The 27,875-nt window shown below is 38.7% G+C and overlaps 2 protein-coding genes across 4 annotated transcripts; one reads left to right on the top strand and one right to left on the bottom strand.

Annotated features, from left to right (window-relative positions):
* Window positions 1-122: 122 nt before the first annotated feature.
* Window positions 123-12,108, top strand: CENPU (centromere protein U). Of its 2 annotated transcripts, none has more exons than XM_017744327.1 (12): window positions 123-388; window positions 482-625; window positions 2,049-2,166; window positions 3,567-3,672; window positions 3,962-4,052; window positions 5,157-5,229; window positions 6,253-6,370; window positions 6,752-6,830; window positions 7,881-7,928; window positions 9,212-9,273; window positions 10,527-10,683; window positions 12,019-12,108. In XM_017744327.1, exons 2-12 carry the CDS (start codon window positions 575-577, stop codon window positions 12,022-12,024), a joined length of 909 nt encoding a protein of 302 aa, XP_017599816.1. In that variant the 5' UTR covers window positions 123-388; window positions 482-574; the 3' UTR covers window positions 12,025-12,108. The 2 variants fall into 2 exon arrangements, with proteins under 2 accessions (XP_017599816.1, XP_017599815.1); XM_017744326.1 differs by lacking the exon at window positions 12,019-12,108 and adding an exon at window positions 11,352-11,659 and having other exon boundaries at window positions 130-388.
* Window positions 11,739-27,859, bottom strand: PRIMPOL (primase and DNA directed polymerase). 2 transcript variants are annotated; one of them, XM_008641470.2, is made up of 13 exons: window positions 27,672-27,859; window positions 23,973-24,157; window positions 22,872-22,963; window positions 21,719-21,860; window positions 20,115-20,262; window positions 18,503-18,787; window positions 16,776-16,938; window positions 15,480-15,577; window positions 14,982-15,068; window positions 14,786-14,894; window positions 13,549-13,631; window positions 13,424-13,470; window positions 11,739-12,414 (listed from the first exon to the last, which is right to left on the bottom strand). In XM_008641470.2, the coding sequence occupies exons 2-13, from the start codon at window positions 24,150-24,152 to the stop codon at window positions 12,109-12,111; spliced, it is 1,740 nt and encodes a 579-aa protein (XP_008639692.1). In that variant the 5' UTR covers window positions 24,153-24,157; window positions 27,672-27,859; the 3' UTR covers window positions 11,739-12,108. The 2 variants fall into 2 exon arrangements, with proteins under 2 accessions (XP_008639692.1, XP_017599814.1); XM_017744325.1 differs by lacking the exons at window positions 23,973-24,157; window positions 27,672-27,859 and having other exon boundaries at window positions 21,719-21,855; window positions 22,872-22,958.
* Between the last annotated feature and the right edge of the window lie 16 nt (window positions 27,860-27,875).

Raw genomic sequence — 27,875 nt, forward strand, 5'->3', positions numbered from 1 at the left:
AGAAGAAAAGGGGAAGTTTTTGTGGTTTGCTTTTCTAATCAGAGTAATTATAAATTCCTCCGAACACTGCATTGCCTCCGGCCGGGGCGGCGCTCTCCCGGCGCTGTCCCGCTTCCCTTTCCGGCCCGGCGGCTCCGCCCCGCGCCTCCCCTTCCTTCCCGCCGGCGGCGCGCGCGCTTCCAAAGGCGCGGGAGGCTGCCCTGAGGGGCCGGGCGGGGGGCCCGGGGCTCCCGCGGGAGAGGAGCTGCGCCAGCGGAGCGAGGGTGCAGGCGGGAGCTGCAGCGTCGCGCTTTGTCTTTTTCGTGTGCCCGGCTCGCTGATACGTGCTATGTGCAGCCCTCCATCCGTACATAAATATATAACCTCTACATCGGTCTCGGCGAAGGAAGTGAGTTTTACTGCTTTTGAAGTGAGCTGAGCGTAATAGCTTGAAGTAACAAAGAATAGTTTGAAGTAACGAAGATTTCCCGTTCTCTCCCAGGTACACACACAGCAAGCTGATTTTGTATCGGGGACAAATTTTCACTGACTTTATCCTCGGTTTTGTATTCAGCAGCATATAATAAACAGTGAAATGTCCTCAAAGAAGAAAATAAAGAAGAGTCATACCAGCTCTAAGCTAAAGGTAAGTTTTGCTAGGTTGGGCAGCCTTCAAATAGCCAGTGTTTTGTTTTTGTAGAGAGCGTTCAAAGGAGAGCAAGGAAGGCGGTGAAAGGCCTTGAGGGGAAGTCGTGTGAGGAGTGGCTGAGGTCACTTGGTCTGTTCGGCTGGAGACTGAGGGGAGACCTCATCGTGGTCTCAGCTTCCTCACCAGGGGAATTGCAGGGGCAGACACTGATCTCCTCTGTCTGGTGACCAGTGACAGGACCAAAGGAAGCGGCATGAAAGCTGTGCCGGGGAGGTTTAGGTTGGATATTAGAGAACGGCTCTTCACCCAGAGGGTGGCTGGGCACTGGAACAGGCTCCCCAGGGAAGTGGTCACAGCACCAGCCTGACGAAGTTCAAGGATTGTTTGGACAATGCTCTCGGGCACATGGTGTGACTCTTGGGGTGTCCTTTGCAGGGCCTTGATGATCCTTGTGGGTCCCTTCCAGTGCAGGATACTCTGTGACTCCGTGTTGTGCTAGTGTGCAGTCAGGGCATTGTCTCTGGAGGTGGATGCACGGGGCTTAATGCAGGGCTTGCTTTGCACTGGCAACTGCTGTGCAGTCCCTGCTGGGGCCGGCTTGGGGTGCTGGCGTGGGGTTTTCTTTTTTCCATTTAGGAGTGGTACAAAATGGACCATTGACAAAAGTTTAAAAGGCGAAAGTTTAAAAACAGTCTCATAAAAGAAGATTTATAGGGAAAGTAGTTGATGTGTATATTTGGTACCATAACAGAAATGCTGGGGCAATGCTAAGCACTGGTAAAATTTAAAAGCTTCAGAAGTCGGTCTTTTCTGGTTATAATTCACCCTAGAGGTATGCACAGAAATTAGTGAGGAAAGTCACTCACACGTGGTGTGAATGGCACACAACTGTTTTGTAAACTAGTGTCATTCTCACTTACCCTTCTGCTTTACAGAAGTGTCTCTCTAATCCTTGATTTATAAATCCCACTTTTGTATAAGAAGTTACACTATAGCTTTTCAGTTTCTTAAAGTGCAAGTAATTGAATTGGACAAGGATGAAAATTTATGTCATATAGAATGAAAGAAGAAATATTTTCAAGCCTGAAAAGAAAAAGACTACAGATCTTAGAAAGCAAGTATTAGAGTGTTATAAGATTTCTAGGCTTGTACACTTTTATGAAATAAGACAAAGCTTGCAGTAGAATACAATATCAAATAGCAGAATATACATGTTTTATACCATCACTTCTCATAGGGGAAAAAGCCCATAGCCTGAGGAAAAAATGTGCTTCAAATCGTTATGCCATAGCTCAGGAGTCAATATGGTTCTGGTTAAATGTACTTCTAGTCAAATGTTCTTGAAAGTCATTGTCATGTTTAAGCTGTTGTACACTCAGAAAAGCTGGATAAACTGGTTCTTAACTTCATACCCGTCCAGGAGCACAAAGCCAACTCCAGTCTTCGTTGGAAATCGGTTCCTCTTGAGGAACCAGATGTCTCAAGGATATTGAAGGTAGCAGGAACAAATCAACTTGAGGAGCTTGATGATTCCTTTGGTTAGTATTAACTTGAATGTCATTTAAGGTATGCTTTTCACAACCAACCACATGGGCAAAATACTTCAGTGCTTACCTAGGAAAAGGTTTTGGTTCTTTGCAAGAGAAAGTAATGGATAGGAGAGACAGACGGGACTTTGTGTTATTTTCCATAATTTAGGAAGTAACAAGAATAATGCTGTAGTATGTGCAAATAAAAGTTAGTGGAAGAATACTGGCTATTCCACCTTTATAGTCTGAATGGTAGAATTTCACATATTATAATATTGCAGTTGTGTAAGAACTTACCGTTAAAAACCAAAGTTCAATATCTTAACTTATTCTGTATTAAATTACACAAATTATGAAGTGACATTTTTGCCATTGTACGAGTATTCATGGCAGCAAACTTGGACATTCTCAGGGATGTCATCCTGCCATTTTCAATGTTACTTAAAAAAATAACATCAAACTGTACAATTTTTGGTGAAGGATTAAAACCACTTCCATGCTTTGTATTGGACTTGTGTAATGAAGCCTCAATACACAGGAAGAGAATCAATTTAGATGGAGTAGATGCTCCTGTGTGGAGTCCTCTTATATCTATCTGTATATATATGTTTGGGGTTTTTTGAAAACCAGTGTAATTAGAAGCTGTAGAGAAGATGTTAAGAGCTGTTTCTCAACTGTAATAGTTATTACTCTGAGAAAATTGTGGAAATATAAATGTGGCTACTAGGAACAGCATTGAAAATGAGTTATAAAAAACAATTAAGCAAAAGGGTTGTTTATAAGGCAAGGCTGCAAAATGAAAAACACTTTTCCTTATTTCTGTGTTATGTATGTAGACTATAAAAAGAGTTCCCTCTGACAGTAATGTAAACTAACACAAAAGTGTTTTGGCTTGAAAAGAGAAATTTGCACTATGGAAGACATGCTAAAACCTTGAATTTCTGAGGGTTCTAATCTATTTTGGTAGCTACCTTCAAGAATTCTACACTTAGAAATATTCTTTAGCAGCAATAATTGCCTTCTTATAGCATCTACTAAAGCAGCTTAAAATTTATATTAAAAAAAAAAGAAAGTAGTTATTTAAATGTGTAGAAGTTTTACATCTGCCATAGCAAAGAGAGACTTGAAACAAACTGTACCAAGCATTTTGCTTGCTCTATGCCATGAATACATGCTGAGCTACCTTTGGTTTGGGTTTGTAAAGAAATAGCAGGTGAATGGGTACAGAAACTATGAAACTTTTCACTGTATATTTTTTCATAATCCTCAAATAATACTTGTAACGAGAACTTCCTTTTTGTTAGTTAGCAAACCACAAATATTCTAACTAAATTCTTAATGGCAGGCAGTGCTCTTTTCCTTAACAGATGGGAGAGGTGTTCATGTGGTTTATTTTCTGTTCTTTATAGATCACCCTTTGCACAGTACTGCTGTGGATGCTTATGGAGAGGAACAGTCACAAAACGCATCACTCAGTTGTGTTTCGGCACCACAAAGGCAAAATGCAGACAGAAGGTCTGGTGGAAAAAAAATAAAATTGTCAGCATTTAATTTAATCTCTAGATTTTTAGTTTAAAAGGGAAAAACGTTCTAGTTAAATTATATGGAACAAAGAAAATTATTTAAAAAATATTTTAATTCAAATTTTAGTATATTTCTCATCTGTTAAATCAAATTTACTTTAATAGAACTCGTATGAGACATAGCTGTACAGAATGCTCCCCAAAACACAAGGTTTTGGTGTGCATATGGTTGAAGATCATTCTTTCTCAGAGGGTAGTAGTGTGTGTTTTTCTTCTCCCAGTAAAAAACGGCGTCACTCAAAGCCTTCCAATGGTGATGTTCGGAAATTCAACACGGCTGATGCTGGAGTGGAACCCCTTAAGGAGGCTGTGGTACAGAAAAAGTTGCATGAGTATTATCAGTCAATTTAATTTTAGTTCATTTCTTTCAAAAATTCGTTGCCCTGTCTCCCGGGGAGTGGTGGGGGGGGGGGGGGAGAGGAGGACCTTCCGTTTGTTTCTTAGTACTGCCTTAGTACTGAATTGTATCCAAAATAATCAATCCTCAGAGTGTTCCTGTGGGATGGCCAAGTGAAATGCTTAAAGCTACAAGTCTTCCTATCAACAAGGAATATAATAGCCAGGTGCTCCTGGGTCCTGTAGCCTATTGTCTTGCTCATTTGGGACTATGTTCTTTCCTTTTTTCAAATATATTCTTCGTACCTAAAATATATGTTCTCAAGGAATGGCAGACTAGATGCAATAGGAATCCTTTGTACTTGTTTGGTATTGAAGCAAAACAGACTTATGGGAAAAATAATATTGATAAAATTAATTTTGAATATGTGTTAGAATGAAAAGCCATTCAGTTTTGAATGAGTGTTTCGCCACACTTACTCCACAATTAGTGTAAAATGCTTTTGGCCCACTTAGGTGCCAGACATACAGGGGAGACAACTGTCTGCAGGCTCAAGAAAGTAACCTATGATAAAAGCAGATGTGCAGCAGTTGGAACAAGAGTTTTTTATGTATTGACATTTATTGGGATTGTACACTCAGTACAGAGTCTTTCATCAGTAGGCTGGATGCCTGCAGCACTCTTGCAGAAGTGCTGTTGGTGTCACAAAGCAGTCAAAGTAGAGAAAGGGTTGGGACAGAACGCAGGTGAGAAGGAAGGTGAGCAAGCACTGGTGATCAGAGAAATGTTAATCCTGGGCAATGACTGTGTGGAACTGAGGGTCCTTCAGCTCCTTAGGATGTCTCCAGCCCTGCTGCAGGGCCAGTGGCTGACAGGTCGGTGGCCAGTGCAGTCAGGCAGCTGCTGTCCCGCAGCAGGGTGACCACTGGGCTGGGACTGGTGAAGCAGGCTGAAGGATAGGTTACTGATGCTTCAGTCAGGAAATGCCTTCTGTATTCTGCCTAATTGCCATCTCTCAGGTGTTTAGATGAGTAAACCTAGGGTTTATTCTGGAAGTTAATCTGCTTTTCATACTGCAGAAGACTCTGAATACTACTCAATTCCAGACAAAAAAGAAGCAGCCTTCAGAGGAGAACACATCAGATCCTTCTGGTAAAGTAGACTTTTCAGAACTTCCATATATAGCTTTTCTTCATTCAACATCAAAGTTTTTCGACAGTGTTCATTTCTGGAATGTAGCAACATAGTTAGTGCTTCTAGAAATGGGAAGTTTTAGTTTCAGTGTTGGTATGGACCCCCATTTGGTCCCCATGGTTTGCATCCCTGGATTTGCCTATTCCTTCCCTGGAGGGGTAAAGTATAGGTGTGCGTTATACCTGTAAGGCAGCCTGGTTCCCTTTGGAGGGAAGCCTGGAAACCACAGCTGTGAAGCTGTAGGAGGTGTCAGTACATTCCTTGGTGCGGAAGCCTGGAGCAGCAGCTGTGGGGTAGAACTTGGAATGTCCCTGCCTGCACTGCAGGTGCAGCTGTCACTGTAAAGACCTTTGAGACAGGGAGCTTCACGACAGTAGCATTTTTTAATAGGGAAAAACTCTCTTGTGCCATCTTGCTTCCTTTGAACAGAACCTGATCATGTTTTAGTACTAGATTTACATTGGGGAGTGTGTGAAGAAACATGGTTTAACTTCTAGTGGAATTGGTTAATAATACTATTGCAAAGTTTAAAGAAATGTATTTGTGTAGAGTGGGTTTTTGAAGCATACATGGTGTTAATAGAAGAATGTATACAAATATAAAAGCTCATGAGTCTTTGAGTAATGCAAGTTGCAAATTCAGGCTAATAGTTTTTTAACACAAAAAATCATGTTTATGGTGCACTGTGTAGTGTATTACTTAGTTTACTGATGTGTTCCTGGGCTTGCTTGAATCAATAAAGAATAAGAATTAAGTTACATATCATTGATCATCCCAGTTCTAAGGTGTTCCCAGATAAATCTATCATAGTTGCTCAGCCAAAGACAGATGAAATAATTTACATATCCCTCTTCCCAAATTTCATGTTAAAATATTTATAACTTTTAGATGGTTATTTTGATGGTGGGCACAAGAGTTCTTCTCTTGTTTTACAGTGTGTACCTGAATTGTGCAATGCTTATGTTTATTCTGCTGTTCCAGTGGATAGCCCACATTCTCTACAGGTTTGGTGTCCCAAAGACCTGAAGAGATCTGCTGGAGATATTACAGAACTGGATGTTGTTCTGGCCAAAGTTGAGAAGATAGCAGCAAATTACAGGTAAATATTCTGCTTTCCCATGACTGGATATTCAAAGTTTTAAAAAGAAATCCCTGTGTTTTTGCTAATGGGCTGTCCTTCAGGGAATCAGTATTGCATGGTTACGTTCTGATGGTAATGATTATTAAGTTTCTATGATAAAAATGTTTTTTCACATGTGATCTTGACATGGTCTCCAGGATTTGATATTTTTCCAAACATGAACAGCATATCTCAGGTGATACTTTTCAAGGTAGAAATGAAGCTATTGCTAGTATATGAAAGATCTGCAGTTGTCTAGCTGCTTACCTTTGGGGTTTGTTACTCAAAGGAAGGATTTTGGATGAGATTTCCCCTTTACTAAACCAAATGGGTTGTGTTTTGTCCCTCTGACTTCTCCAGACAAAGCATTGAATCAGACATTTGCAGAAAGGCTATCAGTGACTTCTCTTCTGCTTTCAAGGACCAAATCACTGATCTTGTAAGTACAACAGAAATAAAATCAATTTTGTGGTCAAAGTACCTATGGTTTTATATTGCCCTTTACACATTCATTTTACAAGCTGTAAAAGTTTCCAATCTCTTGTCAGTATAAGTGACATGAAAACACAATTTGTTGTGTGCAGGTTATGATTGGCTGCCTCTGTGCAGGCCTTCACAAGAATTGCCTCTAGACACAACACTGCTGTCATGCAAGTACTTTGCAAAATTGTCACCTTCTGAGAATAGGGAAGCATCCAGTAATCCTGAAGTGTTTGTCATATCTAAATCATTATGTAGTAAAACAGGTGAACTGCGTAATTTAAATGAGCATACAGCTATGTCAGACACTGTTTAAAAGCTCATGGACGACTAGGGTTTTAAAAGGTTGATGATTTCATTTTTGTGCTGTCTCAGTGAATTCTGAGTAAGGCCTCTAACATAGTCCAGGGAAAATCATGCTTTTTTAAATTAACATTTTGAACATAACTAAGATATTCCAGAACCATCTGGACACAATCCTGTGCCATGTGCTCTAGGATGACCCTGCTCCAGCAGGGAGGTTGGACCAGAAGACCCATTGTGGTCCCTTACAACCTGAGCCATCCTGTGATGCTGTGATAAGCTTATGGGCTGCAAAGGTTAAGATGATTATGATGAGTAAAATGAACTCAGAACTTTGCAGGAGTTGTGCCAAGTACAATGGGCAAGTATTAAAGCTATAGTTCTGAGTGGTTCATTAGAAGTAACAAGTGTTAGAATTACCAGATTTATACATCCATATAAAGATACAGAAAAATTAAGGTAGGTAGTATTACAGTAATTGGTACAAGGAGTATTACTTGGACTAACTCCTTTTGTGCAACAGTTTTCCTCTGGCATGAGGAGAGAGGAAAGAACCAATACACAACCGGTGATGTCCCTTTGAACCAGGGTTGGCTTTTTAAATAGCTTTTTATGTTATTCCAAAGTAATTCTTGCAGCCATGTTTTTAGGAGGACAGTGATGAACTCAAGATCCATAGTCAATCTGTAATTCTTCTTCTCTGTAGATAGCAGGAGTCCAGGAATTAAAGAACATGAAGAAAAAGAATGCTAAGGTAAATACATACATATCACTACATTGTACGGCATACCGTTGTGGGCATTGGAATGTCAAGAACTTGACTGGAAGAAATAAAATAATTGGCAAAAAAGGTGTGCTGTACTCAGAATCAACTGCACAAATAGAGGTTAGGGAACCACCAGAGGTTTTTTGGAAAAGCTCTGAGTAAATGTGGTGGATTGCAAACTCCATATGTATTCTGCTGTACGGTGTAAAAAGAAGGAATGCACATTGGGATGGGTAAGACCTACCCATGTCAATTACTCTTTTGGCTTTTTGGTTTGGGTTTTTTTAATGAATAATGGTGAGGCCTCTGGAGAGCCAGTTAAATCATGGGAGCTAACCTTAAAGAAACATAAATGAATATAAAATTTAGGAGAGTAGCAAAGATAGCAACCTGTGAGGATAGAATTGGATTGCTTAATTTAAAGAAGGGAAGTCTCAGGCAATTGCATTCCCTAAATAGATGCAGAGTCTTTGTTCAGAGGAAGACAGTTCCTCTCTTCATTCAGAGTAAGAAGTAATTCACTGAAAATGCAGCAGAAATGTTGACAGGAGGAGGCACTAGTGTAAGGGAAGAAAAACACTGCAGTGGTTTCATCAGGGAGAGGTGAATGCCCTACAGAGGAGAGATTTAAGAGCAGCTTAGGCACTGTCTGGATTTTTGCCCAAATTAACATCTTCTGCAAAATTTTCAATGACAAAATAGCTTTAACAAATAAAGTCAACATAAAGCTTATCCTGAGAAGTAGCAGTTAATATGCTAAAGTCTTCTTGACTTGAGGTGATAGGGTAAGCTGCTCTGCATGTAAAATGAAAATCTTAATACACTCCTAGCATTCGATAAAATTTTTGGTTGCTAAATTTAATTTTATGATCAGTTTTGGGTGGTTTTTTTTTTTAACTGTATGTTTTAGCAAAGAAAGCTTACTTAGTTATGCCAATCATCCTGAACATACATTTGTATTAATTTGCATTTTTAAAACTAAAACCTCCTAGAGTTGATAATATTTGAAATCAAAATGTCACAAACTCCTTTTGTATGGTTGTAAATCCAGTGTTTCTTGAGAGAAATTTTGGATGGAGATTAGAGTTTGACATTTTAAACAGCTTTAAAGTGTTTAAAAATATGGCAGTTTATCAGGTCTGGTATCTTAGAATCTTCCACCATGAGAATCTGTATAAAACCTCAGATAAAAAAAAGGCAATGAAATTTGAGTTGTTTGCCTTTGAAGTTTTAGTAACTGTTTCACAGACTTTGTTCACTGTTTGTTTCAGGCAATAATAAACATCAAAAAGAAAAGCCAGCAACTGGTGCAACTCAGAGAAGAGCTAATTGGGTGTGTTTCTAATGATCAACAATAATAGCCTGAAGAACTTAAGGAGTCTGATATCTTGTAACTCGGAAGGGAAAGTAACTTTTTCTGTTCTTTCCTTTTATTTTGATGAAACTACTGCTGTCTTGCTTTTTGTTTTTATAAAAGCTCATGAGAACCTCTCCTTTACATACTTCAGTTGCCTAGATGGTCATTCTTGCAAGTTCTCTTAGCTAATTAGTTACTGGAGGGTGTTTCATGCCATATGTTCATTGGGAGAACACCAGTGTTATGATTTGAATTGCAAAGGTGCTGGATCATAAATTTACAAAGTTAATACAGAGGACTTTTTTGGTTTTGAGGTGGGAGATTGTATTTCGCCTCTGCAGTTTGGCAGGGGTACATGGTTAGTACATGGTTTGCTTCCTTCTCCTGTGCCCACACAATTCCCCTTCTCTAACTTGGCATTAATCTTAAGTGTCATTTAGATACACACCACAGGAATTATGTTCTTTGGAAGAACCATTAGACTTCCCCAAATCCCTCGGGTTGCTAGTGACAAGCTTTATACTGAAGCTGCATTTAACATACACCCTGTAAGGTAACTCTGTAGGGAACTGTGGACTTGGATCCACAAAAACAGCATAAAAACCTTTTCTCTATAGCCATGAGAGGCATTTTTCTTTGTAGTACTGTTGACAAACTTTGCCCAGAGAACTATTTGAAGTCATCCCTCAATGGTTTGAGCCCCCTCACAGACTGAAAGCTGCCTACACTTTTTTAGATGTTGTGTTTTAATCCTTTGATCATGTTAAGAAACCTTTTTTTCAGCAACCCTGTTGGATGAAAATCACTGTTGGTGCTTAGTTTTTGGAGTGCTGCTTCAAAGGATCGAGCACTCCAGCTTATTTAGCAGAGGTGTAGGTAGGTTGTAGATCCTGAATAGGCTTCAGCATAGCTTGAGCAACTGAGCTTGCAGGCAGGGGTGTGCAGAAGCAGAACACCTTGTATTTAAGAAACTACACTAGAAAAACTCACATGCTTAAGAAGGAGTGGCTACACTGTCAGACTCAAAAGAGAGGTTTGGGTCTTTCTGGTGGATTTGGACTCACGCCCCTGTTTAAGTAATATGCTTGTTCTAGTTAAACACTACCCTATAGTACCTGTGTTTTGTATCTCTGACCAACCTTTAAGAACTCCTTCAGAGGAAATAGGGTCATAGTTATTAATGAAATAAATATGCAGATGCAAGCATCAAAGTCTTGATCTTTTTTCAGAGCTGAACCACAACTGACACAACTACAAAGAGAATATGCTGAGGTACAGGAAAGGAAATCTTCCTTGAGGCAAACAATTGAATTAATTACTGATTTAAAGGAGCTACAGCAAGACTGTTTGGATTATAGAGAAGAAAACCCAAAAGCAAAAGTGGTAGTAAGTACATACTCTGCATGTGTTTCAGTTTTATTAGTGTTTTTATTTTAATTTATGAAATGTATTTAACATCTCTTAAGTAGCAATATTTTGTTAATTGTCTTTGTGGAAGCAACTTGAGAATCACTGCTGAACTGTACTGTAGCATCTCACTCGTTTTTTTGGTCTCATGTTAGAAGATGAAGTATTTCAGAGAGGATTCTGCTGCCTTGCTCTCGGGGTCCAGGAATGCAAAGGACATAGAAATGCAACAGTTGTCCTTAGTTGTAACTTTTTTATAGAAGTTGAAGATTAACAGTGAGACAGAAGTAATAAATTTTTTCTGTTGTTATTGTTCAAAAGCAGGGAAAGCTCTGGCACTTCCATGTAAGATATTTAATGCTAAGAACAGTGCTGGATTTTGTGACCAGAGTAACTTCTCATGTAGCCTTAGAACTCATTCCCATTGTACCCAGGACCTGGCATGGTATTTTCTGTGGATAAGGCTTACACACCTGCCACATGTAAGGGATATCCTCAATTTCAGAAGACGCTCTGATTTTGGCTGTTGTTCACTTTTAAAAGTCATGTTGCGCCACTTTAGATGGAGGAGGAATAAATACTGATATGTAAGTGATCTTTCCAAGAGTTAAAAACATTGCCTTGCAATTTTATTTCCTTATCAACAGTATGGAACTTCCAGCCTCCCTGCACTTCTGGTGGAGTCTCGGAGAATTCTAGGAGCAGAAAGGCACTTTGAGAATATCAATATGAAACTGGAAGAGGCTCTGGCTGTACAAAAAGAGCAGAGATCAAAGAAAAATTAAGTGTCTTTTTAAGACTTGTTTAATCATTGTTACTCTTATTTTGTTTCAGTCTTTAAAAGAAGTCAATTACTTAAGATTGTATCTTTCTACTGTCATATAGTCTCAGAATATCAATGAAAGGAAATAGCAATCCCAGTACATGTAATAAAACTTTTCTGTACTCTGAACAATGTTGGGTGTTAATCTTGTGCTATTAAAGTAATCTTGAATATATTCGTAAAGAGAACACAGACTTTAGTTGAACAAAGATAAATAGACAAATCTTTTTATTAAATCTGCATTTGAAATATATTATTTCATCCTGTTTATGGAAATGAAGAAGTCTGTTTTGTTGGCTTCTCAATAAAACTTGGACATACAACTAACAAAACAGAAACTGTACCGCAAAGAGCGTTAAAAGTGCTAAGCTTGGAGCAGCATTCATGACGTTTATTTTCTTAGTCCAATGCTCTTCAGCCCCCACGTAATCTTCCATGATCTCCTCACGCCTATTGAAGTTCACCCAGGCACTCCATTCTTTGTCTTACAGCTCTAGAGTGGTGCTTGTGAACTACCCCCCAGGACCTTTCACATCAGCACATGACACACAAGTGTCATTCATTGCTGGCCAGGCCTGGGCTCAGCTGCCTTCTTTAGTGTAGGTATCTTCTCTCCTTAAAGCTTCCAAAAGAACTTCATCCGAGATTTCTTCCATGGCATAATTCAGACTATCATCTGCAGCTTCAGCTAGTTCCACGTCTTCAGCAGCTTCTAGGAAACAGGCATCATCGCTTGTGTTTTCCCACTCGCTGTCTGACAACAGGAGGTCTTGAGTCCAGCTGTTCTCTGGAGCTACTGAGCTTTTTGACAAGTCTGACGCATTAGAATGTGGATTTACTTTTCCTTCTGTGTGGCCCCTGTCATCCATGCGCGTGGACTCTTCTTCCTTTGAGAAACAAGAACACTACTTACTTCATATGAAAATACTCTTCATACCTTTAACTGCTCTGCAAGTGTGAAGCTTGTGCTGTCACACAGAATGGATACTGCAGAAAGCTGGCCAACAGGACAAGATTTTCCAGCATGTTCATGGATACCCACATTAACCTGTGGAAGCCTATTTTAATAGGAGTAGAACATGCATAACAAAATAAGGATGTTGTTTGTCTAGCACCATACAAGTAGCCTCTTGAATACAGCTTCATAAAATAATACAAGATTAAGACCAACTTCAGTGTCTGTTCAAAAATACTGTCAGGACCTGAAAATAGTTAAATGACACTTTCTATGAAACAACACTAATAGCTATTGATGAGCTGCCTGAGAGAGCTTCACATGCCATTCTGCTGTGTGACATTTAGAGCTGTAAATTTAAATTTAAATGTTGCAAAAATTCCAATTCTTATTGCCTAAGCAGTGCAAAAACTCGTATGTTCAGGGTGTAGAGTCTATGTGCAGCATCAGGTCAGTTGAAATATTCTGTTTGGGGAAATGTGCTGTTTTAATACACTAAAATGGAGATAAATGAATTTCAGAACTGAGGGTCACTGACTTATATTTGACTCTGGCTGACTCACGTGTTCCAGAACCAGTTCTATTTTACCTTGCCCAGCATGAAGTCAGACATGCACAGCAGAGCTAGACTTGGGCAGTTTGTCTGTTCTGCACCTGGAGCGGCCTTGTGGCTTAGAAGTTGGGAACTGCTGTTCACATCAGAACAGAAGAAAGTCTTTAGTCCCAGGTGAAGTTAGGCAATTCCAGTAACTTAGCACTGCTGGAGAACTTAAAAATGAATATATGGAGCTACTACACCAGCACAGCTGCTCTGGGGACCTCTTCTGTATCACTGTAACAGTGAGTGGAGCTCTCCCAGCAGAGTGGGATGTTAGTGGGAATATCCAAGGACTTCCAGATACTCACAAGAGCTTGAGCATCTCAATAGGACAAAAACGTACCTCTTTGAAAAGAGATGGGAGGCATATCCCAGGCGGTAATGGAAAACCTAAATCAAATAAAAGGCATTAATTAAAGTTAACATTAGAAAAAGTATTAAATATAATTGAGATCACAGGCTACTTACTTTGTGATTTGAAGTTTTGTTCTCTGCAGACAGGATCGTGACACTTTTGATACCAGACTTCATTCTTTAGATCTACCAGAATCCTAAGAATGAAATTATTTAGTTTTTTAGTAACAGTCATAAATGAAGTGAATTCATACAGTAGGAAACTCTAAATGAACAGGTTTTGTTTGTCCTCAGCTATGCACATTGCTTTCATACTCTTGGCAGACTTACTCCACACTTGTTTTGTATGATTTTTAGTAAACTTCAGGTTTCTTAAGTTAAAAGAAATAATTTTTAAGACTAACATCTGAAAGTGAAATTTAGTCAACTTCATTACGTTAAGCTTCATTACATCAAATTAAGATTAGCATATGGGACTTATCTGTAAGATAAGACTTTGTTGCTGCTGCTGTTACAGATGATTGCATTATAAAAGCCAAATAAAATCACTATTTTCTGTCAGCTGATTAGGCCACCCAGCTTTTTCAGCTGTGTTTTAGAAATACCAAACTTCAAGCAACTGACTTGAGAAACAGCAAGTTCATCTAGGTGTGGGGTTTTTTGAATAAAAAACACACAAAAACACATTCCTTATGTTTCAGTGGTTTTAAATCTTACATAAAATTATTTTTAAGTTAAAATACTTATACTAATTGTATACTGTAATTCTAACATAATCTAAAAACCTGACTTTCCATCACTTATTTTGCTAAAACTAGAGGAAATCTGAGGCCTTGTAGAGTCACTAGCAAAACTCATCTTGATTCATGTTACAGGAATTACCATTCTAAAATGGCAGTTCTCGGCTCAAATGAGAGAGTCATTTTAATAACCTAAGAATGTAGTTTCAGATGCACTGTAAATTAATTCAAAAGAGGTCTACTTGCTTTCTTATTTTTCAGCTTCCTAGCTGGGAAGTATCAAAGCATAGTACTGCTTAATAGCTTTAACATACTCTGAATTTTATGTTAGCATCTTTGGGCCCATATTTTAAATACCATGAATATTATGTCATAGAACTATAAGAAATAAAGGTCCAGTTATCACAAAGTAAACTTGGAGGAGGATAAATCGTTTCTTTGGGTGGGGGGGGAGGGGGTAATTGAAACATTGTATCCCCACAGAGCAAGACAGCAGAAATGGTAACAGTTGCTGATTCTATTCATAAGAGTTTTCTCAGCATTTTTTGAGAGTAACAGTTGAACAGGAAAATAAATAAAGCTGTTTTAAACTGAATAGTTAAAGAACATACATTATGTTGTTACTTTTGTGAGCTCTTCCAATATTTTCACACCAACGGTAACCAGAAATATCATAAATAATTAGTTCTTTGAGAGAGAAGTAACTCCACTGTCGTATCCCTGAGGAAAAACAAAATTAATTCTTTAAATTCTTTAGAAACAGTGCTGCAGTAGACTAATTTGTAAATAGTAAGGTGGCCTCTTTACCTCCTTGCAGCCCATCTTTATTAACCAAAGAATGAACAAAATTATCGATTTCTGGATATGGTGAACCCTGGTAACCTTCCATGGGATCTGTTAAACCAAAGGCCACAAACACACACCGTTAGAGGGTTTGCCACTGTGATGCATCATTGTAACACACATTATATAGACCATAGGCATAAAATGTACCTGAATCACATCACACCCTTAAATAAAACCAGGGATAAATTCCTTGTTAGTTTCTTGTAGATCTTTAAAGGGCTACTACCCCCACCCCCAAGGTGCAGAGGGAGCTGAGACAAAGCAAGACAGCAGTGGGTACAGGAGGGGAGGGTCAGTGGCATTCAGGTGCTGCAGAGCATCCTTCAGTGCAGATGTGCTCTGCCTTCTGCAGAAAGGCAGCTGAAGAAGGACCCTCCTAGAAGCTATCAGGTCACAAGTCACAGAATATCTAAGCTAAGAGTATTTTTTTTTCTATGCAGTAGAAAAGGCTTGAGGTACCTCTGCTTCCTCTGGTAGTTTTACTGTTTAAAAAAGCAGACATTTTTCTCTCCTTCTCCGAAAAGCCAGATGACAGAACTTTTATGTCATCACTCGCTCTGAAGAAAGGAGAGAATGCAAAGGAAAATGTATGATTCTTACAGCATAACACAGTACAGCGTAACTCACTGTAACATGCCACAGGATGGCACAACATGACACAGCACTGGGCTCAGGGGTGGGCCAGGAGACCTCCAGAGGTCCCTGCCAATCTTGCTTAGCCCGCGATTTGCTGTGCACCTTTCCCTGTCCCTGGTGCACTTTCCGTCTGGCTTTGGCAGTTTCCCTGACTCCCACCACAGGACAGGGGTTCCTCATCCACAACAGCAACATTTGGTTCCTGGCCAAAGTCCCAGGACCCGGCCATTTAATGACTGCTGGTCCACATTCCCACAGCAGGATGTGCTCTAGATGTAGTATTTATGCAAATACACCCTTTGAAAGGTTTCCATTTTTTTTTTTCTCTACAATGAACTGCTTTTCCTTGCCATATTGCTAACTGGAAGCCAGATGATCACAGAAGCCTAAATTCAAGACGGCAGAATTTCTCATCCATATTTATGGCAGATTCAGCTGATGTCTATGACCTGAATACACTACATGGTTTATTGGCATCAGTTCTGGATAATGAACATTTCAGGATATAAAACCTGAAGTCAGAACAGAGACATGTTTTCAATAAAAATATGATACCATTTTAACCTTCTTTCTGCTACAGCAATAGTTAGGATCTTCTTGAGATAGGGTATGACATATCAGAGGTTTAGATTAGATACAGAAACCTTGATGATTGTCCGTATGAGTACCCAACCTAAGGAGGTGTCTGTACCAAATGGGAAATCCGGTATGCAAGAAAACACGGACAGAAATCCCTTTTATTTCTTATCCTACTTTGAAAAATATTCAGACTTCTCATGTTTAACTGACTAGAAGTCTGTAAGCTTTGCTTCCAGAACAACACAGAAGCTGACCGAACTTAACAATGGTTATGTTTTGGCATTTTGAGTGTGTATAGAGAAATGAGGCGTAATTCAGAAGCCATATCATGTTTGAAGGCAGGTTTAACAGAAGAACAGGACTCCCAAGAAATTTTTCTTCAAAACCAAGAAATTCTACTAGGAACTCCTAAATTACACTGTAACAATGTTAATGGAATAATTGCTCATTCACAATAGTTATCTGTAACTGCTGCAGGAGAATTATCATTAAAATATGTATTTAAAAATATTGTAAATTTGACTAAAATTAAGTAATTACCCAATGTTGCAGATTAAAGAGGAAAGAAAATATGCTTCTTCCAAGGAAACATCCTTTTCACAGTTGGGGATAAAATTATTATCCTCTGCTATCTTCAGAATCACATTTTTTCCTGCTTTTGATGACTTATACATCCGGAAATTTCTGTTCCTTGTATAAACTCCTACAGGAAAACAGATATTTTTTAACATAGTAGTGCTGGCTAGGATTTAAGATATTGAGCACTTGTAAATAAAACAATCTTCCTTAGGCCCAGCTAAGAGTCTAATGAATGGACAGAAACTGTTACTACCTGGCTCACATCCCACAGAAGAAATGCAACAAAACAAGATCACGCACACATTTACACTTTTATGTTACAGAAGAGTTAAGACAAGTGCTCCACATCTCTACACAGGCATTTTAATCATTCTAATTGGTGCTTTCGTAATATCTCCGCAAAATACAACTGAGCCCAAAAAGCTGCACTGTTATTTTAACCAGGAACAACTTAATCAACCTTTCTGTTTTCTGTAGACTGCTTCACAGCTTTTCTGAGGCATATATCCAGTCTCATTTCCAATCTCAAAAACAAACAACTAAAAAATGAACATATATCTTAACATTGAATAAACTATCTAATAATTGATTGAGAAGGTGAGTTTTATTTGCAGGTTGCATTTGATTTTCATGAAGAGAAAAGGACTTACAGAGCCCATACAAGATGAACATCACAAAGCTTTCTGTCACTGCAGCCTCATGATATAATTCAGTATTTCAGCAATTTTAGCTTTAGCTTTCCAATTTTGAGGTAATGCGTATAACATAAATATTGAGGATGGGTAATTTTGGGGAACTAACATCAAATTCTCAAAAGGTGAGACAGGTAACAAACTGTTTTTAATTTCCATTCACAAATATGCTTGAAAGAATTTTGAACATTAAGTGAAAGTAATCTTTCTGACTCAGTAACAGAGAAGCCTACTGTAGCCAAGTTTGGGATTACATTTCAGTAGATCAGACATACTGAAGAGGCCCACAATAAAAGTGATCCTGAATTCCATGAGAAGAATTTGAAGGAATGGGGGTTCTTCAGAAGAGTCTGAGGAAAAAACCCAAGGTAAAGTCCTGTGCAAAAGCGGGCTAAGCTACTTTCATTTCCCTGACACAAGGCAAAAGCAGCAAAAACAGATAGGGAGTTGAAAAAGGCTGGAACTTTCAAACTCTAGTTTGACTACAGGTGTTGTGCTCCTGGAGTTTTGTAACACTCTAATACCATGAACAGGCTAAGCCCAGCTGCACCATGAAATACCCAACCCCAAATTTCTATTATTCCATCATAGAAACATAACAACTGCCATTCCAAACAGGAAAAGAAAGCTCAATTCATACATGTAAAATACAGAAAGCCATGCCTCTAAGACTTGTTCTATTATTAAGCAGCTTCTAATTCAACTGAAATAACACAAATGCAATATATGCCATCCTCTTTTAATCCAAATGGGAGCACTAAGCCCTTAAGGGGAAAAACAAAATTAGTATTGTGTGGCAAGAATTACTTTCAACTTCAGAATAAAATAATTAAATGTAGTAATGATCCCAGTTTCAGCATGTATTTGAAGTCTCACCATAGGGACAACGGTAAGAACACCACTGTTCTTACTCTTTGTAATCAAAGATTAAGGAACATCTATCTCATTCTTAACCTTTGTTGCATCCCAGAGAGCTTTAAAAACACTTATATTTACCTAGATCCACAAAAAGTTGGTTGTTGCCTTCTTTATCATTTACTATTAGGAAAGAAAAATCCAAATTTTCTCCCTGGTGTGACATTTCCACATCCTCTGTTTTGTGAGCAATGGCTGGCCAGTCTTTAGAAGCATCTTCAACAGCTGTGAGGTTTGGAAGAGAACCATCTAATCCAACTCCTGCAGAACACTGGAAAACATGCCCTGCTTCTTCTGTTGGAATCACAGCAGCCTTACTCTCCATTAATCTTATGGCAGGCTGCAAAATGGTCCTCACAAAGTTACCTTAAAAGCAACCAAAAAAGTCCAAAAGCAAGTAATGTCATCTATGAGTCAAAAAAGAACTGACCGAGTTCCTGTGCAAACATTTTTCAAAACAACCAAGACGGAAGTGGTTGAAGTTCAGGGTCTTTTTAGCCCTTCTGGATTTTTAAAGAGAAATCTTTCAACCTGCCCACTGTATAAAATGGTTCTGGTCAGTAACTGAGAAAACAACACCTCACAAGAAATTGTACTAAACGTCTTAAAAAAAAAAAACCCTAAATATTAACAAGCTCAGTTAAGATTCTGAAAAGGTTGTGATTGTCCCCCTCACTACTGCTTTCCCTAATTTCACTTTCAGAATGATTGAAGCATTTACTTGCAACTTCATGGTGTATTTACTGATGTAAGAGCTTGACCAAAGCTTACTCCAACAACACATTGCTTTCACTTTCACAAAAGTATTTTATAATGAGTTTTCAAACTCCCAGTATTGTAATTCAACTCCCATTGTACCTCCAGGCTCTGCTAGATGGTAACCAAAGACAGACAAATAAAAACCATTCATTTTAGGCCAAATTAGTTCTAGGGAGAAAACAAGAGAATAGTATAAATACAGATGTGGGAAAAAAAACCTATGAAGTGGAAGGAATATTGGCAAGGATGATTCTGCAGTTGTTGGATGAAGCTTCCCTGGGGAACATCAATGAATATGAAATACTGTTCTTTCCATGCTATATATCAGCAGAATGACTCAGCATATCAAGCATCAAGATCATCATTATCCTCATAATTCATTACAGGATTACTGGAACACACAAATTAGTCAAAACAACCCTAAACTGGCAATTCTCTGTATTGGAGTTGCCATATCCAAGAAATCCCAACTTACATCAACAATTAAAATTGCTTTCAGCTTTCTCCTTATCATGTTTATGCACAGGTGGCTTGAAATCATCTTTGTCCTGCCTTTTTGACCCTGTGCTGAGCAGAAATTAACTGTATTTAGAGCAAATAACAATAGCTTTAATTGTTATGACTGACATTAACCTGAAAATTAAGGAGTCATAGACTTGCCAGTTTCATAGAAATCTGTATTTTTGTAAATAAAACATACAGGCACAAAAAAAGTTACATTTCTGCAAACACACATGCTAATCATAGGAAAAGAAAGTAGAAGATGAGAAAAAACAAGGCTTAATGAAATATACAGTAATTTCTGCTGGGAATACATATTTGTTTCCACATATAATTAATTCCATTAAAATAAACAGTCAAATGTGAGATGGCACTGTACAAAGTCAAAACCTCACCTTTTATTTCTAGGTATAAGAGAAAAGAACACACTTACCAACATGAGTATTATCCTTAAATACAGTGTTTTGGGGTAGAAATATTAAGTGCCGACTAAACTTTTCATCAGTACTGGAATCCAAGTTCAAGACATCTTTTGATGAGCAATTTACATCATAAAGTTCTTTTAATTTTTGGCTGACAAGCTGAAATTATAAACACAAATTATGTTATTCTACTCTAGCATTTTTAGTAGTCGTATCTATAAAACCTAACACAAATTCACATTCTACATTTTTTCCAAGGTCTTTTTTGTCCCCTCATTTTGAGCATACAATTAATTTAATTCAAACTAACCCATATCAAATTTTAACCAAGTTTGATGTAGACTGTGTTTCCTTAAATATGCAAGTCACTTAACACTTTAACAGTGATAAGCTAAGGAGACTTTGAGTTTCACAGGTCAAAGTCTAGTTAGGTGGCTTTACCCTGCAGGTTGTTTTCCACCACAAAGCAGTTCACACCCACAGTGACAATGTTGGTAATGCAGGCTCACCAGGAGTGGAAATGGAGGCTGTCATGCTATAAAGGAGTGGTGAGCCAATTCAGAGTTACGGTTTAGCTAATTCATTGGTATGACTCCATGAACAATAACTAAGCAGAAAACTTATTTCACTCTAAATTAGCTCTAAAAAAATCTTCTATATGCTAAGCTAGTGATTACTCATATTTAGGACTGGAACTCAGAACCTAAAGATCTGGAAGCTTTGAGTTTTAGCAGCTCAGATCCCCCATTCAGCAAATCCAAAGTCCTTTTCTTAACCTGAGGAATCACTACATTTCAGATAATAATGGATAAATGCCTTCAGATTCTCTCTGAATTAAGGGCTCTTTATGAAGGAATGACCTCAATAATCTTACTTATGTTCATTTCTAACTAGAGACATGTAGGTGACAGAAGTCTCACAAACAGACATCCACTCATGATGAGATTTTATTAAAACAGAAGATATTCTTCTAAAAACATATGAATGCCATATTGCACTTGCAGAGAGCTCATTTTCCAAAAATGTTTGCAATAAAATGGAAACTGCGCTCATTAATACAATTGATAATTAGCAAAGGTATTTAAGTACCAAATTGGTAAATGCAGTCACATGATGCTCTCTACATCATAATTTAACTAAACTACAATGAACTGTCATCTAAAGAAACCTTCAGGAGGGATTCATCTAAGCCTTGACTATGACTATGCCTATGACTGCACCATCAGGCAAAGGGAATGAACTGAGGTATATATGAATGGAACTTTTACTGATGCCACTTTAAAGAGTACCTAAACATTCCTTACAGCTTTGAAGTGGCAGAGCACAAAAAACAATCTTCAAAAGTAAACTTACCATGTCAGTAAACCTACCATGAATAAAAAAGGTCCAACAGCCATCATTCTTTATTTTTGTCTCTCAAATATATTTTTTGTCTCTCACTTTGATTAAACCCTTGCTTTAATTAAAACAGTATTTTTACTTAATTAAAAATACCCACTGGGTCTACAATTCTTTTAATTTTACTATAGCATAATCAAGATAAAGTGGTAAATACTTTGGTTTCATATTAAATTAACAACTAATTCATCTACAACATGACTTTGCTCCAGTTTACCTCAATTAACTTCATGACCATACTCTTGCCATCTGCACCAGGATTCGCTGGTTTGTAAAACTCCAAATCAAAATAAAGTTTGCAAGCATCTTTTTCGGGAATTACTTCATAGCAATGCGTAAGACTTGTTTTGTAACCTTTGCTAAGGAAAAAAAAATAATCACAACCTCTCATGATAAACATTATGAGTGTGATAAACATGCTTATCAGTTGCAAACAACGTCCCACATATTTGATTCTGCAATCAACCACCCATATTAAAAAATGTAGTATATATAGTATACTACATATATATAGGCTACTATATATAGTAGCCCTATAATGCTTTGAAAAATGTGTAAGTAACATCAGCATCAAATATCAACAAAGATTATTTGTCTGGCGTAGAATTTAATTTTGTAAAGTATTCTCCTCTCCATACCCCCCACCCTGCCCCAGTCTTACAATACATACAGAAATGTTGTTGAGAATTCAAGGAACTATGAAAACTACAGTAAAGAACTTATCACTCATATATCTTTAGCACAAACAAAGAAACTACATAGAGTTTTTTAAACTAAATTTTAAAATAATCTCATTTTCAATTTGAGAAAAAAATCAGGCTTTTTGTATAAAAATTGACTCCGATTTCTTTTACTTCATAGCCAAATGTTTTATTGTAAAAGAAACAAATGGGGGGAAAAGTTCAGCACATGACCAAATTGTCAATACTTGGAACTACATCATGCAAATGCAAACCCATAAATCAGGTACCAGACATCTGCATTAACGCCCACTGAAACTGCTGTATGACTAGTCAGAGAAGTATGGCTTTGTCACGTGTTGGTACGATCCCCTGAGGAAAGCTGACAGCAAAAGCAAATCTACTGCTAATAAATTTCAGTTCAACAGACAGAGTCCTTAATTCACAGGAAATAGTGGCAACCTGCTACTCAAAAGAAAGTTGAAACCTGCTATAGAATATACTGTTTTGTCCTTATGAAAGCTTTTCCCATTGCCAAGATGAAACCTCAGGCAACCATTACAGCTCTGTGCTACTCAGAGCAGAAGCTGGCTCCTCGGAATACCTATCCAGTGACAGCTCTTACTAGGTAGGATACCCAGTATAGCACTATCTTTTAGTAACATACAGGATACCTTCTCAAATACTCACGTGTAATAAAACCAGAGCTCTTTATACGTTGTCACAAGGTAAAATCTCTGTCCATTCTGTGTGTTCTTTTCCAAAGCAAACACATGAACATCCTTTTTAAATAAAAACATTGAAGTTTTATTCAAAGAACCAGTTTAAATCTTCAGAAGTTCCTACTTGGCATCAACTAAAGGCTAGTAAATACTAGAGAACTATAAGCAGATCTCTTATCCTTTTCCAAGCTCAGTAGCATCTAGTTTTAATTTAGAACGTCATTCTGATTTCAGTTACATGGATAAAACTTTGAAGCTTTTCTTTGCTGTGCATTAATGTAAACTGTTTTCTCTGTAAACTCTTGGTTTTTCTGATCAGTGGCAAGTGCATCTGAAGGGAGGAGGAACAATGTCCTGAAAGGAGCAGCCTCATGGACATGAAGGACAGTACAAGCTTCATGGCAAATATTCTTCAGACATTATGTTGTTTAGAACCAAGAATGGAAATTTGAGAAGAAAACAGAAAAAAAACTACTGCCAAGCCAATGAGAACCCATTTTGGAAAACAGGCTGCCAGGATTAAATACCTGAAACAGCGTGGAGAAAAACACAATACTTTATTTAAAAATAGCCATCAATTTGAAAAGTATTAAACTGAAAACAGAGGATACCTTTCACACAATATTTACTTGGCTGATCACTTCTAATCATCTGAACCTGCTGCTCAGATGCCACTGGAGAGTTGTATTGTTTGTATTTAGTCTCTGCCTCTTCTTTATCTTTTTCTTCCTCATTTTTTCCTCCTCTTTCTTCCTACTCAATTCTCACTACCTTCACATTCTCCAGCCCACCCTGACAGCTTGTTCATCTTGAGAAGAACAAATTTATCACTACAATGTTACCAAAAAGTACTTCTACTGTTTGAAGTTAACACCACATATGAACTTGTATGTTAGAACAGAACTAGCACTTCTTAAAGATACCACCAGTGCAACATGACCTTGCTGTTTCAGGATTGGGAGGAAAAAGATCTTGCAAACTGATAAAGACTGCCCACAGCAATTTTAAATGGTGTTCAATCTTGAAAGTATATAAAAGAGTAGAGACATTTGCCTAACATATAATATACCTCTTTGCAGGTTTTTACATAATTAAAAGCTTCAGCCTGTCGAGAAAATATTTTCCAAATAGAGGATGGCATAGAGGGTTTGGACAGTCTTGGTCTATAAACCGTAGGAAGAGGGTTTCTTTCATAGTGAGATGCTCGTTCTTCCACTTTCTTCAGTCTTTCTTGCCATTTTCTCTTCATTTCTCCTGAAGCAATTACACATAGTCAAATCAGTATCAATTTCTGTTTGCAAGTCAATTTTAATTTTAATATATCCTGTACTCATCACTGCCTTTGATTCTGGTTTTGTTGCATGTAATTCATTAATTAACTGGGAGTAGTCAATATTCCAAAATCAACACCCAGCCCTGCTATGATGCTTATTTTAATATTAAATATCTCTACACTGTTTTGGAAGTACAAGAGCTTCATATTAATGCTATCAAAGATAAACACAACAGAATGACCACAGTAAGGGAAGGCCTAGAAAGTTTCATTTTTGTCTACAGAATGGTATTACACTCCTCAAAAACTATATGAACTGTTGTCTAGGCACATAACATTAGTAAGGAGTGAATACTGTTATTTTGCTTTATGGTTGGGGAGACAAATGAGATAATTAATTTGTACGGTAGTACAATACTTGAGTTCATAAGAAGAGCTAAGACTTCAGTGACTCTAGCTCTGAGCTCTGTATCTCAAAGCAAAAGAATTGAAATCCAAAATGAGGGCTCCATTCTCCACTGCCAACCTTTGCTATTGATCAGTAATACTTTCATCTGCTTTAAAAGCTCATGTACTTTTCCCAACCTTAAAATAGCAATCTTATCTCTTTTCAAGAAATAGAACCATGCAATAACTCTTGCTATCTTGAAACCTTTAAGCTTCTAGTTCCATAAAGTAATCCAAATGTTGTAGAGTAATGTAGTAAAGCATAAACACACAAGTGGAACACCTGCAAATCAGTAAAAAGCACTGCCAGGAAACTGTGAAACAGAGGAAGAGAGGCAAGAAGTAACAAACATGAAGGGGAATCTTCTTGTTTTGCCCAGCATAACTACTTGGTTCTCCTAACAGCCCCTGGGTTGCGGTGAAAGATAAAAATGAAACTGAGTGTACTGAGAAGTATTCAAACCTTTAACAAGCTGGATCCACAAGGTGAATTTAAGTATTTAAATATTCTTGTGGGGTCCCAAAGCCCAAATTTTAGATTCTCTCATTTCCCCCTCCAAGTTTTCCACAGCAAAAGTTCTTGGACACATACATTTCTGCCCACTGTTCTAAGCCTACCAGTGTCTTGATAGTCAGTGCCTGTGTCAAGTCTAAGTAACAGAATGTTTTTTCTCTAACAGGGGTCAAACATTATCTCTATTGACCATGTCAATCTCCTGACCTGTGCATTTTCTTCACTCCCTTTTTATGCTCTTAGTTTCTTCTCTGGGTATGAAAAGCTAGATTATAGTAAGCAATCAGCATTTCTCAGAAGTGCTAACAAAACTTTCAGTTTCATTTTCGTGCTGTTGGCTGTAAATTAACTGGGTGCAAAGGACATCCCTACATCAGCACTTTCCCACAAGGTGACCATTAGAAAGGGAAAGCAAAGGAGAAGCCCCATAATTCTCTATTAAACTTTCTAGTTATATCAGGCCGTAGTTTTGCAGAAACACAGCTGGGAGGGTACCTGAACCTGGGAGAAGGTTGATGACCCTTACTTTAAACTGAAACCTATCATGGTTCTTGTAGTCCAAACACTCGGACTCTCAGCAGTCAAACATGTCAAGTCTTTTCAAGGTAACTTCAATTCCTGTGTGAACTATAACACAGCACATCTATTTAGAGCACATAAAATTTACACTCACAGACCAGCCTTCTGAGTTCACTGGGAAATTCCCACTTCATATCCCTCTCTTATGTCCCACCAGAAGTAAGGGCAGTACTTATTTTTTGTTTGACTTGACAGAAAGAAATTTTGTCACCAACATGTTTGGACTTCAGTGTTATTGACTCAGCAGGATGGAGAACCTGGAAAAATGTCTCCTGAGCAATGAGTTAAAGAACTTGCTATTTCATTTTCCCTATTTTATGGAAGACTACTTCTCCATTTACTTCTCATGATAATGACAAAACGTATTATCCACACCTACTGACAACTGAAGCTGAGACATGCAAATCAACTGCTACTCAAAATAACATTACATTTGTTTCCTGACTGGTGTATCATGCAACATAATTCTATAGCAGAATTCATGGTCCTTGACACAAATAAATCCATGAGATTTTCTCCCAGCTACTGATTCAGCCTTAGAAGAACACATTAAATTCCTTAACATTAGTGAAAATTAGCTTAGCTATCCTTACATTGAGCTGACAAGTGGCATACTAACAAACACTACTCATCTTCCCTCAACAACAACACGGAGCAACAGATTTTCATCTTGCCCTCCTAAAAGAGGAAGTGGCCTCTACAATTATAGAATGGGTGAGGTTGTAAGGGACCACAGTGGGTCACCTGGTCCAACCTCCCTGCTCGAGCAGGGCCATCCTAGAGCACATGGCATAGGATTGTGTCCAGTCAGTTCCTGAGTATCTGCAGTGGGGGAGGCTCCACAACCTCTCTGGACAATCTATTCCAGTGTGCAGTCTGTTCCTCAAATTAAGATTGCAAGTGCAAAATTCAGTATATCTGACCTGGTGATAAGACCTCAAAAAGTAGGTTAGTACCTGTTATGAGAAGCTGGAACATATAGTTTTCCAATGTTATCTGACTTCTGCTACTGAAGGTTGATGTACAAATACAAAACCAACTGACCTGAAAGTTGATGAGGAAGCCAAAATTATCCCTCAGCGTCAGAGCACTATTGTGCAAGGCAGGTCTGTGGGCAGCCAGGGACATTCACCATGCAGGTAGGTGAGAACTCTGACGGAAGGGAAGGTCCTGCCGTGGTACAGGCCAGCTCACCCAAGGGGATCTCGCTCACTGAGGTGTGGAGGGGGGCTGCTCATTTAGTAATTGTCCCCACAGATTACTCTAGCTGGCCATTTCCTTTACAAACCACCATTCTGTCAGAATCACAGAATATTCTGAGTTGAAAACATCATCTAATCCAACTCCTGGCCCCGCACATGACCATCTCCAAGAGTCACAATGTGTACCTGAGAACGTTGTCCAAATGCTTCTTGAGCTCTGTCAGGCTTGATGTTACGACCACTTCCCTGGGGAGCCTGTTCCAGTGCCCAACCACCCTCTGGGTGAAGAACCTTTTCCTAATATCCAACCTAAACCTCCCCTGACACAGCTTCAGGCCATTCCCTTGGGTCCTGTCACTGAACACCACAGATAAGAGATCAGTGCCTGCCCCTCCTCCTCCCCTCATGAGGATGTTGAAGACCTCCTCGTGAAGACAATGAGGTCTCCCCTCAGTCTCCTCTTTTCCAGGCTGAACAGACCAAGTGACCTCAGCTGCTCCATATACAGCTTCCCCTCAAGGTCCTTCACCATCTTCCTTGCCCTCTTTTGGACACTCTAGTAGCTTTATATCCTTCTTACATTGCGGTTCCCAAAACTGGACACAGTATTTAATATGAGGCCACACCAACATAGTATAAACGTACCAGAACAGCACATTTGTTTCAACAGGCACAGGAACTCAAACAACAGAGCAAACCTGACGAGGTTTGGGTTACACCATTCACACCCAAGAGCTACAAGGGCAGCCGTACCTGGCTCAGCCCTCGGAGCCCGCAGGGCGCGGTGGCTCAGTGCCCCCCGTGGGGCCCGTCCCGGAGAGCCCCGCCGGGAGAGGAGAGCAGAGCAGAGCAGAGAGAGAGCAGAGAGAGAGCAGAGCAGCCACCCCCTGCCTCCTCTGGCTGCCCTCGCACGCCTCCCTCCGCGCCGGGAGCGGCTCGCACGACGGGACCCACCTT

The sequence above is a fragment of the Corvus brachyrhynchos genome, unplaced genomic scaffold (assembly GCF_000691975.1).
Source record: "Corvus brachyrhynchos isolate BGI_N302 unplaced genomic scaffold, ASM69197v1 scaffold17, whole genome shotgun sequence".
NCBI lineage: Eukaryota > Metazoa > Chordata > Aves > Passeriformes > Corvidae > Corvus > Corvus brachyrhynchos.